The 11997-nt window shown below is 40.1% G+C and overlaps 1 protein-coding gene across 3 annotated transcripts in view; it reads left to right on the top strand.

Annotated features, from left to right (window-relative positions):
- Positions 1-4847: 4847 nt before the first annotated feature.
- Positions 4848-11997, top strand: part of LOC148022671 (uncharacterized) — a 28650-nt gene continuing 21500 nt past the window's right edge. The window contains exons 1-3 of one of the 3 annotated variants that reach the window (XM_087695614.1): positions 4848-5526; positions 5936-5992; positions 6196-6237. In XM_087695614.1, the coding sequence (XP_087551740.1) occupies positions 5017-5526; positions 5936-5992; positions 6196-6237 (609 nt within the window). In that variant the 5' untranslated portion in view covers positions 4848-5016. The remainder of the gene's footprint in view (positions 5527-5935; positions 5993-6195; positions 6238-11997) is intronic. The other 2 variants (XM_087695613.1, XR_015693520.1) reach the window with 2 other exon arrangements.

Genomic DNA, 11997 nt, shown 5'->3' with positions numbered 1-11997 from the left:
TCACATACTATGTCAAGACCATGGGCACGCTCCTATTATTTTAGGAGTTCAACCTACAAAGCATGGGCCATCTCTCACCTAACCCATTCACACTTGCATGAACACACACACACACAATCTAACCTATCAATGTAGCGAGCACACTTAACTTCACTTACCACATTGTAGTCACAAATAGTTGGCATGCATCACTCCATGATCCACACACGTTGCACCTCACTCGCTACCTTGCATCTATGGTTGCTTGACACAACAAATGGTTGTAGGCAATTACAGAAGAAGAAGAGAGAAAGGAGCTTCACACATGCATCCCTCACCCCTTCACACTCTCAACCCCATAATCTCTTGCATCCACATGCACTCAACATAATGAATTGAGAAGACAAAGATAGAGCAAGAAGGGGGAAAGGAGAAAGGTTCTCTCCTTGTCCCTCACTATCTCACACTTCCGTACTCTCTTCCTCTCCTTCACACTCTCACAAGAACCGCACAAGAAGATAAGAGTAAGTTGCCATATGTGTGAATATCTTCTACATTAGTTATTGTCCTTTTTATACACATTTGGTTAGGATTTTACCCTTTTTTGGGCATGTAACCCACTCTAATGGCTCCATATCTAGCCTATCTTGCATGTACTTATGCGTTCTTCTAAATTCACTCGTAAATAGTGTGTGCAAGTTGCACTGGAGCGAGCTTGGCTCTAATTCTCCAAAATTAATATCTTTGACAAAACAATTTCCATCTTACATAATCCAAACAAATTTGTAGCTCATGTTGCATGTTGGAGAGGGTAAACATGTATTGTATGTGCCTTCTATCACAAAGAATCTTGCTTTTGTTGGCTAATGAAGGATTGCAAGTTAGGTTTAATAAGTATGGTTGCTTCATTGAGGAGTTCAAAAAGGGCAAACTTGGGAGATTGATTGTAAAAGGACAAAAGAAAGGCTGACTTTTTACATTGGATGCCTACACTCCCATTATACAAAGCTTTATGTATGTGGAGGCAGGACATAGACAATACAAGGATGTGGAAACATTGGATAGAAGAATTGGACATATAGACTTGTAAAGGTTAAAGCAAATGTAGGCTAGATAGATAGTGTGTGGTCTTCCACACTTTGGCTGTGTAAATTATGAGCATATATGCGAGGCACGTTAGTTTGGGAAACAATCTAGACTCCCATTTCCAAAAAGAGGGGTAGATTTAGTACATATCCTTTAGAAATGGTATATTAAGACATTTGAGGGCCATGTTAGAACATGTCATTGAGTGGGAAATATAGATAAATTCTACATTACTTTTATTAATGATCACATGACTTGGGTCTACTCTCTACGATGTAAAAGTGAGGTATTTGAAAAGTTTTCAAACTTCAAAGCAATGGGAGAAAAGTAGTTTGGGTCATACATAAAGTACCTAAGATCAAATAATGGTGGTGAATGCATGTCTAATGAGCTTTCCAACTACTTGAGTGGCCATGGGATCAAAATATATGTTACGTGTTGTTATACACCATAGTAGAATGGTATGAAAAAAAGGAAGAACCACATTATTGGTGAAGTTGCAAGAGCCATGATGAATCAAATGCATAAGCCATCGACTTATTAACCTAAGGTAGTAAATACTATAGTTCATATTATGTATAGAACACCTATACAACTTACATATCATATGTCATCTGATGAGAAAATGTATAGTAGAAAACATACAATTGCAACTATGGATGGATATCTTGGCCATCAAACTTGCAAATTTGAGGTCTTAGATAGGAAGGTCTTACTGATTGCATAAGGCAATGACGGTGTCTATTCCTTTACAAAGGAGGCAATAAGAGTGGAAGTAGATAAAATGATGCAAAGTACACACTAGATTGAAAGTGATTAGAACAGATTAGAAGAAAAAAAACAACAAAATAACATTTGGAGAGGATCAATGACATGGTTTATGTGTTTATAGGTTTACACATGGCCTTACAGTGTTACTTAACGAGATAAGAACTTAATGACCATGTTAAAATGCTAAATGGCATGCATATCTCAGGTTTGACATTCAGAATTGGGATAAACATCAGCAAAAGCAATGACTAAGAAATGTAACAGTAGTGCTTACAAGCATTCATCTCACTGTTTGTGCTTGGATGAACTTAATGATGTCCACTAAGTGTGTCCAACCCTGAGATAAAGCTTCCAGATTTGCAATGAACTTCGTACAAGGTTAATTAGTGATTAGAATTAGTGCTAGTGTCAACCAATATGATTAAGGTTGAAAGAAGAAGGCTTGAAGCTTTCTGGCTATGGCTGCCAGTGAGACACAGGTAGGGTTTTGATCAGTGTGGCCATTAGAGAATGAAATTTGCCAAGCTCTCTTGGGCGGGGATACCCCAGTTTGGGGGGACTACAAATGCCCCGTGGTGGCTAATGGGATCGTGTCTTCTACAAGCCATGCAAGTTGACAATATGCATTGTTATAAAAAATTGCGATGTTTTGAGAAAAGTGACAATGCTACCCTTCTGCATGCACAATATTGGCAATTTAAATGATAAGCAACTGCACTCTAAGGTGCGGAAGAGCTCCCCAAAAGAAATTGGAAGCTAATATGCTCTCCTTTGCCCTCATTAATTCCTCCAACAGAGGTGGGTACAAAGTTGGCTATGGAGAAAAAGAGATCAAAGTACAAGAACAAGAGCTTGCTTATTAAGTTGCTCAAAGTACAATTGGGGTACCCTCTCATCTACTGAAAGTGACCCTTAGGGCTATTTATATAGTCTTTGAATGGTTAGGGTTAGGGTTTTCCCTACCCTCCAGTCCATTCACACTCATCTACCCTTATCCACCCTTGGATACAATGGATTCACATGCCTATCTCTCAACACCCCTCGGTATCCAACATGTTTCTAGGTTTTGTTTCCCCCCTATACCTAGGAGCCTTTTCCATGGCCATTGTTGCCCTCATTGTTGAAGCCTCTACTACCCTTTGTGTCCTCCATGGAGGAAAGCTTCTTCTCCTTCTTCTTTTAATCCCAAGGTCACCTTATCATCTACAAGAGGGATTGCTTTATACAAATCGACGCATGCTACTAATTTCCTCTCTTCGACATTGGATGGAAGAATGCCTTTAGAGCAAGACCTCCATTTGTACTCCATGTCTCTCTAATTGGAGGTTTCACATGAGGTGATTTGCACTTTGGCCACAACAAATGTCCTACCTCTATGGGCATGTAGTGCATGCATGCATGTGCACCTGTGTGCACCCATGTGCATGTGTGCTTACACACACGTGTGCCCATGTGCATATGCATGAGAGAGAGAGAGAGAGAGAGAGAGAGAGAGAGAGAGAGAGAGAGAGAGAGAGAGAGAGAGAGAGAGAGAGAGAGAGGATTTGGATTGCCCTAGCATTCCATGCATGTGAGTTGCTATGTGATAGGAATGCTTCCCTCGCATCACCGCTTTGTAGCAAGGATTGCCATTGCGAAGCGTGCAAGGAATGCTGGTAATATAGTATAAAGGTTGTGGAAAGTGAGCTCATATCTTAAATTCTAAGTAATATAAATGTTGTGGAAAGTAAGATCACATGTATATTCTTTTCGCTTATGAGATAAGGCTTAAAAAAATATCTAGCTCATGTGTATAAAGTTCAACTCAATACTTAATATCCATTATAGTCACACGTGTCATACTCATTTTCTAAAATTAACATTACCTTAAGCGCCCAAACAATTCATCCCTCGCAGTCACTAAATTCGTCCCAATGTGTAACTATTATATTGCCTCTTGTTTTGAAGTAAGTTACTTGGTGCAAAAACCAAGATGTCTTGGAACTTTAATAGTAGCACAACATCGATGTGTATGTTGGAAGGTTATGTGCTGAGGGCCCCTTAGATATCATTAAATTGGCCCTTTTGCCTTAGTGGTAAGCGAAGTTTTGCCATGAATCCACCAACATGTGCCTCCACATCATATAAATACCAGAGCTATGCTTCTATACTTCTTAAGTATAAAAAAATATGCATGAATTATGAGTCACGACTTTATTAACTACCTTAGCCTTCCTTATATTGAGTGTATTAATCAAAGAAAGGCATGTAAGAGGGATTTGACATGGAGAAGAACAAATGCACCCTCGATATTAGATAGCTCACAAATTTTTTGCATTTGCTTAGTAGGAAGACTGAGCAACCCCTTTTGAGGGGGTACTATATTTGCCACACTTTTGCTTTGTAATTAAGGGGGTTGAAGTCAATAACAATGTCCATGTGCTACTTTGGACCGCTAACATCACTTGTGAATGTGAAATGCATTTGTGCATGTGCTGGTTCTCAAAGTGTGCCACATGTAGCTCACTTTACTCGTGATACTTCTAGAAAGTGTAGCAAGTTGGACTACACGTGGCATTGACCTTAGTGGACTTTCGCTTTACTTAAGATGCATCACAGTTTTATTTCAAAGGATCCACTAGCATACCCACCATTCATGAAAACCATGTTTTGGAGTCAATATAGAAAACCTGTAATCTTGACAAATTGTAGAATTTTTGTGTGTTTTTAAACAAATTTATAACTAAAATGACCTTAAATTATAGAACTAATAAACTTTCCCTTCAGATGTTTCAAAGTTTTTCTTTTCAATTGTGACAATTCACTTGTTCTACACAAAGCTAAGCCTATAAGAAGTGTTGGCACTAGACACAATTAGTTCTTCAGCATTTTTCCATGTGGGAAAAAGTTTTGCTTTCTCTGGAACAATGTAGGAATTATAGCTAGTGGAAATTTGTCAAAAATTTCTTGTGGAAGAAGAAACGAGAGCCGTCGAAAACTGCGTGGCGAGTACTCACAAACACCTTGGTTGAGAAACGAGAGACGTAGGCTTGGCAGCAATCACTCATTCTCTCAAACTCTCCCGTCCCCCCGTGTCACTCTCTCTCTCTCTCTCTCTCACACACACACACACACAAAACGCGCCCCCCTCCCCCCCCAACGCACATTCACGCGAATGCTCTGTTTCTTCTTAAATGGACCATGAATTTCTCCCTGTCTCGGGCACATTCTTTCCTGAGACCTCTTCCTGAATCCTTGCCTTGCTTTGACATGAAGGCTTTTCCCGCTCCATCATATCGCAGTGGCTTCCTCGGTGAGGAGAAGAAGCAGTTCCTCCGGTTTTCATGCAACAAACAGGTCGAGACTTGCCTCACAAGCTCGCGCAGCTGTCGGTGGGAGCTCAGGGCTCAAGACACCTCATCCCTTGCTCATTGTGATGATAACCTTGCTCCCCATCGCCCCAGATGTGGACCTACAGAACTGCAGGAAACGAAGGGATTAGAGGTCAAGAATTGCAGTAGCATCGGACATGGCTTCGTTTCTGGCCTTGGGTCACAGAGAGAGCATTGCGAGTCAGGTGCGGCATTAGGAAGACTTACTTTAGCATTTGTAACTGCAGCCTGCATTTCCCTGGCGGCTCCTTCTGTCACGATTATCGATGGATCCATCTTCATTGGAGGCAGCATTGCCTATGCACAACCTTTGGATCAGGTATGCGGTTATTAATGCTCTCATGTATGCTTCTCTAACTTTTGGAATACACGCATTCTAGACAGTATAAAAATCACACGAGGGGAGTTACGGTGCTCACGAAACACATTTGTCGGTGGCAGATAGACTTTTGATTCAAATTGAAATAAATTACACATGTTTGGCATTTTTATAACTAAACATTTTGTAAAGTTCAAGGTTGTAAACCTTCTTTAAACTTTGAAGATTTGCTTGCAATCCATTCTACGTTAAACATCAGTTTAATCGATCTATTGGGTAGAATATGCATCCATTACTAGCTTATGAATTCTGTCATTGGATCAAACTTTTTCATCTCAGAGTAACATGTCGCATTACAGCTAACTAAAGTGTTGAACAATTGCATGATTTCTCACTGTTAGTTTCACAGATGAGACAAGCAGCTCTTTTTCTGGAGAGGCTTGCAGAAACTAGGCCGTCAGTTAAGGTGCCTTTTTTCTCCTTGAAACCTGTATTGCACAGAAGTCACCTATCCTTAAGAATGTGAATTATTGGTTATTACAGTCGTGAGGCATTCAACTTTACTACATTTGTAAAGTATACATATTGCAGGACTAGAAAATGAAGTCTGATGTGTACCGCATGTTTTTTGTCTTGATGTGCCTTTTCTAATAGTGAATTTGCTTTCAGGTCTTGGACAAAGTGATGACTGTCATCAGTGGGCAAACAGTGGTAAAGTTATCTTCCTCCTTTTGATTGTTTTTGTTCCAAGAGCTTCAGTAAATGGTAGGTAATCTTGTGCTAAGTTAAGGATTGTGTCCCCTTGGTTAGATGCGCTGTCCCAAAGCTCTAGAAGATGTATTCTTCTTGTTGCCTTTGTTGTCCTTTGAAGGGGTATTCATGAATTGCACAATTTGAGGATTCTTTGCTAATTGTGCAAAGAGATGAGTTTGTGTCCTCAATTGTGCCTTAAATTGATCATCATCCTCTTCCTTCTTGTTGTTCGTTAACATTTTGAGGCTATGAGAGGGACCCACTTCTTGGTTAAAACCCTCATTCTCAGCACGTTGCCCATGTTGCATACCTTGTCTAAGTTCAGGCAATTCATTTCCCCCCTCGCTTTGTGAATTTTAGATGGAGAGGCATCACCATTATTTAAACCCATTTCACTAGAGTATGATGATGACATGCTTGCTGTCCTGCACTTAGCTGATACCAAAATCAGCAAATTGCAATCACATTGGCTTACAATCAAGTGCTGTGGGTCCACCTACTCAAAGGAGTTGATGTGATCTTGGCAATGGAATCATGAAACCAGCCTTCTTTCTTGGCAAGGGTGGTAGATCACCTAATTTACCACAAATTACAGCAAGCATTGAATTCACAAATCTGAAATTTGAACTTTTACCAATTAATCTTGGACAGCTGACATTTGTTTGATCCTTGGGCTCTTGCATGTGGATCAAGTCAAATGGGAATGAGCTCATCCCTTTGATTAGTTGTAAATTCTCAATTCATAGCTACTACTTTGACTATAAGGTCTTCGGTTATTGGGCACATATTCTGAGGTGGTTAAGAAACTCTAATTTATACCAGTAAATTAGGGGTTCAGCAGCAAAAATCATTGCTGCTCCACCTTAGGCTGGAATACGTTGAGGAAATGTCAAAGAACGAGAGAAAAGATTGGTGGCGGAGAGAATCCTTTGAAGGTATCTTTGATGATGATTTTGATTGTCCCAATAGTTTCGAAAGGGTGATTAGACTCTAGTCTAGGTGGTGAGCCCCTCTCTCTATAGCCGCCTCTCATTGAGACGGAGAAGGAGACATGCTGCCCTTGTCCAATTGCTTTGTGCAATTAATTGTTGCTTGTCTTAGAGCTACTTTGGCAGCCCGAGAATATTGTGGCTTGATTGCTAACTATCTCCTAATGGTTGATCTCTTGCTCTAGTTGCTCTCCACTTCACTGAGCCTTTGTGTGGCTGTCTCCACACGTGGCAGCCCCAAACTGCCTTGTTTCAGCTTGCATGGGCAAGTTTTCCAAGCTTTAAACTTCCAAAAGCAATTCCAACATTCATTAAGTATACATTTCTTTTAAAAAAAAATCCATTTGAACTTTTCTATTAATTGGCTAGTACTCATTCAGATTTACTGTGCTAACCCCTTTGGAACTTTAAGTTGTTCCCGACATTAATTGGGCTCAGACTAGTATTGGTTTATTATCAGTTACTAGAGTGCTACAGTCTCCTCTCTAGTATGAATTAGTGTGTGCAAAGAAATACTTGAGTTCCAAAGCTAAACACAACCGTATGGGAAAACAGAAAGTGATTATAGAAGAACACAGAGGTGAAGAGTAAGTCAAACAAAATAAACATAGAAGAATAAGAACGAATATGATGGTTAATGTGGTTAACACAATATGCAAGAGTAAATATAAAATATCAAACCTTGGCATTTTTGAAAGGATTGGGGTAGATGTGAGTTGGAAAGTGTGTTGTACTTTGAATGGTTCCCAAATTATAGTAGTCAATGTCACGAGGACGTGAAATTTTGAGATGCTTTAATCTTGCTGATAACATTTGATTAAGTTATTAATCCAATGTGCAAGGTTATTTAGCACGTGTTGCCCATGGTAGTTATTTCATGGTAATAGACCAAGGACCTTGAGGATGCAATGGATATCAAAGGTAAAAGTTGTGATAAGTTATGCCAGCTAGGCTTTGGGGGTCAGTTGGTGTCAGTTTTGAGCCTAGGATAGTTAATTGGCCAATAAGTATTGGTGTTGACACTGGGACTAGGATTAATAAATTAATTAATGCCAATCTAAGGATCAACAGAGGTTGGGGACCACTCTAGGTTGCAAATGGCCTAGCCAATTAAATTATGGATGGGCATATTTAATTTCGGGCAGGGTCAGAAGGGCTGAATTTAATTTGCAAAGTTATTTAATTTTAAAAATTAATTTAATGGTTGGATAATGTTGGAAAATGGGTTTAAAACGTTGCTACTTGGCAAAAAATGCCCATGCAAGATTGAAAAATGTCTTTGGAGGTTGGAGAGAGGGCATTCTAGCCTGTAAGAGAGAGGAGGAAGAGGTTGTTAGTCTGATCTATAGCCATTGAAGAACCTTCTGAGGCAGCCATAGGCAGGAAAAGACCCAAATTGGAGCAGGTGTCAGCAATTCTGGCCTTCCCAAGAGCTGGCAACAACAGTTTAAAGCTGGTGACAGCAATTTGGGCCCTCGTGGCAGCAGGCGACAATATTAAATGTTGCTTGGTGCATGCAGCAATTAGATTTCAGGCCTTTCTCTCGAATAATTCTTGAATTTGTCTCTCGTCTGGCATTCTCTCACCTTCTCTAGCTTGTGCTCAATCAATCTCAGAATTTCGCAGCCTTTGGATTAGATTTCACTCAAATTTGGTGGATAGTACAGAGATCTCTACTGTAAACACTAACTTTTTGGAGAAATTAGGGTTTGACAGCCGCCTCCAGACCTGTGCCAATTGGTAAAGGCATTGCACACTAAATTCAATACCTGAAATTTGTGAAATTGTCAGGGAATTCGGATGCTAGCCCATTCACTGTAATTTCTAGCAACATTTGGTTAGTTGGTGGTTCCATTTGTGCGAATCCTGGGTGAAAAATCAAGGGACAATTGGTCTGAATTGATTACTGATTGTTGCTACGGCAAAAAGCTTTTGGAATAGTAAATGAGATTGTGAATCTCAGTTTGTACTCATTTTATTAGCAATCAAATTAAAGAAATACTGAAAGGGGAGGTAGTTTTGGGGTCACCACGGTGTCCAATGTCCAAGATTATTAAGGTAATTTCTGCAATTTAAGTTATGTTCATTTCCTGATTGCTGTAATTAAGTGCTTGATTAGGGAATTATCACCCTTTCCTAGAAGGAAGGCTGGTTTTCAGGTAGCCTCCAAATAGTGACCAGCTACTGAAAACAACAATGTAGGATGTATTCTCTCAAAAGCTCAAGGCTGAGACTAAAGATGAATGATGTAATGAAGGAAAAAGTTACAGAACAATAACTGATGGATCCTTTGGTAATAGGGAAGAGTAGGGTGGAAGCTTCAAACAACGCACATAGGGTAGAAATTACTTGGCGGTTGTTGAACTGATGATATGGCAGTTGTACAAGGTGCCTAAACCGTAAAAATGCACTTGTTTGATGATGTGACAGCTGTACCACATGGTAGACTGCAAAATGCGGGGTGTTTGGTTGGCATCTAGTTTCTTTACTGGCTAGCAATGGATGAAATACAACAAATACTACGAGGATGGAGGTTGAATGTAATTGCTTAGCTGGTGGATAGTAGCACGAATTGAGGTATCTGCTTGGAGAGGGGTTGTAGATAGCAATAAACAGGGCACCAACAACTTGGAAGACAAGATGAGGGTTGACATTTGAGTGGTGGGCAGCCTTTCTAGTTATAGTTGTGGATCCTCCCAAATTTAGAGTTTGACTCATGGAACATAGACACTTTAGGAAAATTTGACAATTAAATAAAACGTATGGTAATAACATGTTTTGGGGAGTTCAAAGAGATAATTTAATGTTTTAAGTTTGTTATGTATTTTTTTAGCTCAAGACCCCCCCCTCTCAAGCCCGTAACTTGAATGTAGGAGAGATTGCAAACCATAGCTCAACCCATAACACCCGGAGACATCCCATCCCAAAAGGAGCTAGGGTATCAGATAAAGTGGGCACACAGGTTGCCTAGTGACCTACTAAGACAATAGAGGCAATGTTTATCTTACCTTGGGAACCAAAAGGGCTACGCAAGAGAGGCCAAGGCATTAGACAAAGATGCTTATTGGCCGCTTAGTGGTCTACGAGGACTTGCAAGGGCTATGAAACTGCTTTGAATCTTTATTTTGGTGCTTTGTTAGTTTTTTCTCTTTCAAGTATTTGTGCTCGTGGGAAAAACGAAGGGATGTTCAAATCCAATATCACAAAACAGAAAGTTGTTCCAACCAATGATGAGTATCAATGATGAAGAAAGTACAGAGATATGTAGTGGTCCGTGGGATACTGGCTTAGAGGTTGTGTCATGGAGATTGCCATAGGAGTTTCGTGAATATAGTGGATCTTAGTTGGCCGCTCTTTGATCAAGGAAAATGAATATATATGTGTAGATGGATGTTTAGAAGGATAGAAAGTCATGATACCCTAATGCTTGAAGTAATGCAAAATGCTATGCTCAAGCAAAATGCAATGAATGGTACCACTTGAATGGTGCTCTCATGGGAAATTGTTCAGTTGCCCAAGTGCTCTTATATAGTCACAATCATTAAGATGCAAGTAAATGATGATACAAAGTACATATGTCATTAGAATAATGGTGACCAAAATCTTGAGTACACTAAGAGAAGAAGCTGACCCTCTCACCATTGGATGTTGAAAGGGAAAGCTATGGAGACTCCCTCTTCCCTTCAAGCTAAAGTAGTAGGGGAGAAAGCTTCCACATTGAACTGTGGAATGAGATATCAAGGTGTCCCACCTCAAAGCAGCCAGGGCATCGAGCAAAGGGTGAATGTTCGTTGCCCGTTGACCTACCAAGACTACAAAGGCGATGGTTATCTTACCAAGGGAGCTTAAATGATCATCCTAGACCGGCTAGGACATTGGACCAAGGGTGCTCATTTATTGCGTAGGGGCCTACCAAGTCTTGCAAAGGCGGATGGAATCAACAATGAATTATTTTGTTTGCTTTAAAAAAAAAGGATTTAGCATTAAGTGATAGTTTCAAATTAGTATTCATTCCATTGAGTCATTCCGTCCTGAAGTTCGAGAAATAAGGAGAAGGAGAAGTAAGAGGGAAGCATCCCTCTTGTCAATTTAAAGAAGTAGAGGAGGGTGTACCCAAGTCGATTTGTGGGAGAAGGTATTGTAAAACCGGCATGTTGACCTCGGTTAAAATATTTGCAAAATTGTCATTGGACGGCATAAACTCTAGGCAAATAGTGCCTAGCTCAACTTGCTCTTTGGTAAAATGAAAATGAACCGCCATGTGCCATATTCGAAGAGTGATGATCAGATTGCCCGCAAGGGCAATGACACTTTGGTTGTTGCAAAAGATAGTTGAAGGTATCTCATAAGGAAATTGAAGTGCTGCCAGCAAGTTCCTCAGATAGATGGTCTCCATAGTACCATTTTAGAGAGTATGATACTTTGCCTTGGCCTGTGGAAGTTGCCACCGTCTCTTGCTTATGGCTAGCCCAAGAGATGGATGGTGTGCCCAAGGTATAGAGGTAGCCGCTATGGGAACGTTGTATGAGGATCTCCTGCCTAGTCAGAGTCAGTGCATCCCTATAAGCATAAACCATGACCATAAGTTAGTCCATAATTATAGGTACACCTTAACTATCTTAACACATGAAGACAAGCAATTCATGGAAACATTCTAGGTGCATTAAAATATTGACTCAGCAAACTAATTGAGCATGCAAGATCTAGCCTAGCATGAATCAACCAAAGT

Source organism: Lygodium microphyllum, chromosome 16 (assembly GCF_053477565.2).
Source record: "Lygodium microphyllum isolate KBCC chromosome 16, Lygodium_microphyllum_v1.1.10, whole genome shotgun sequence".
Taxonomy (NCBI): Eukaryota; Viridiplantae; Streptophyta; class Polypodiopsida; order Schizaeales; family Lygodiaceae; genus Lygodium; species Lygodium microphyllum.
Note: the sequence above shows the minus strand (reverse complement) of the source record. Positions and strands in the feature narration are given on the sequence as shown.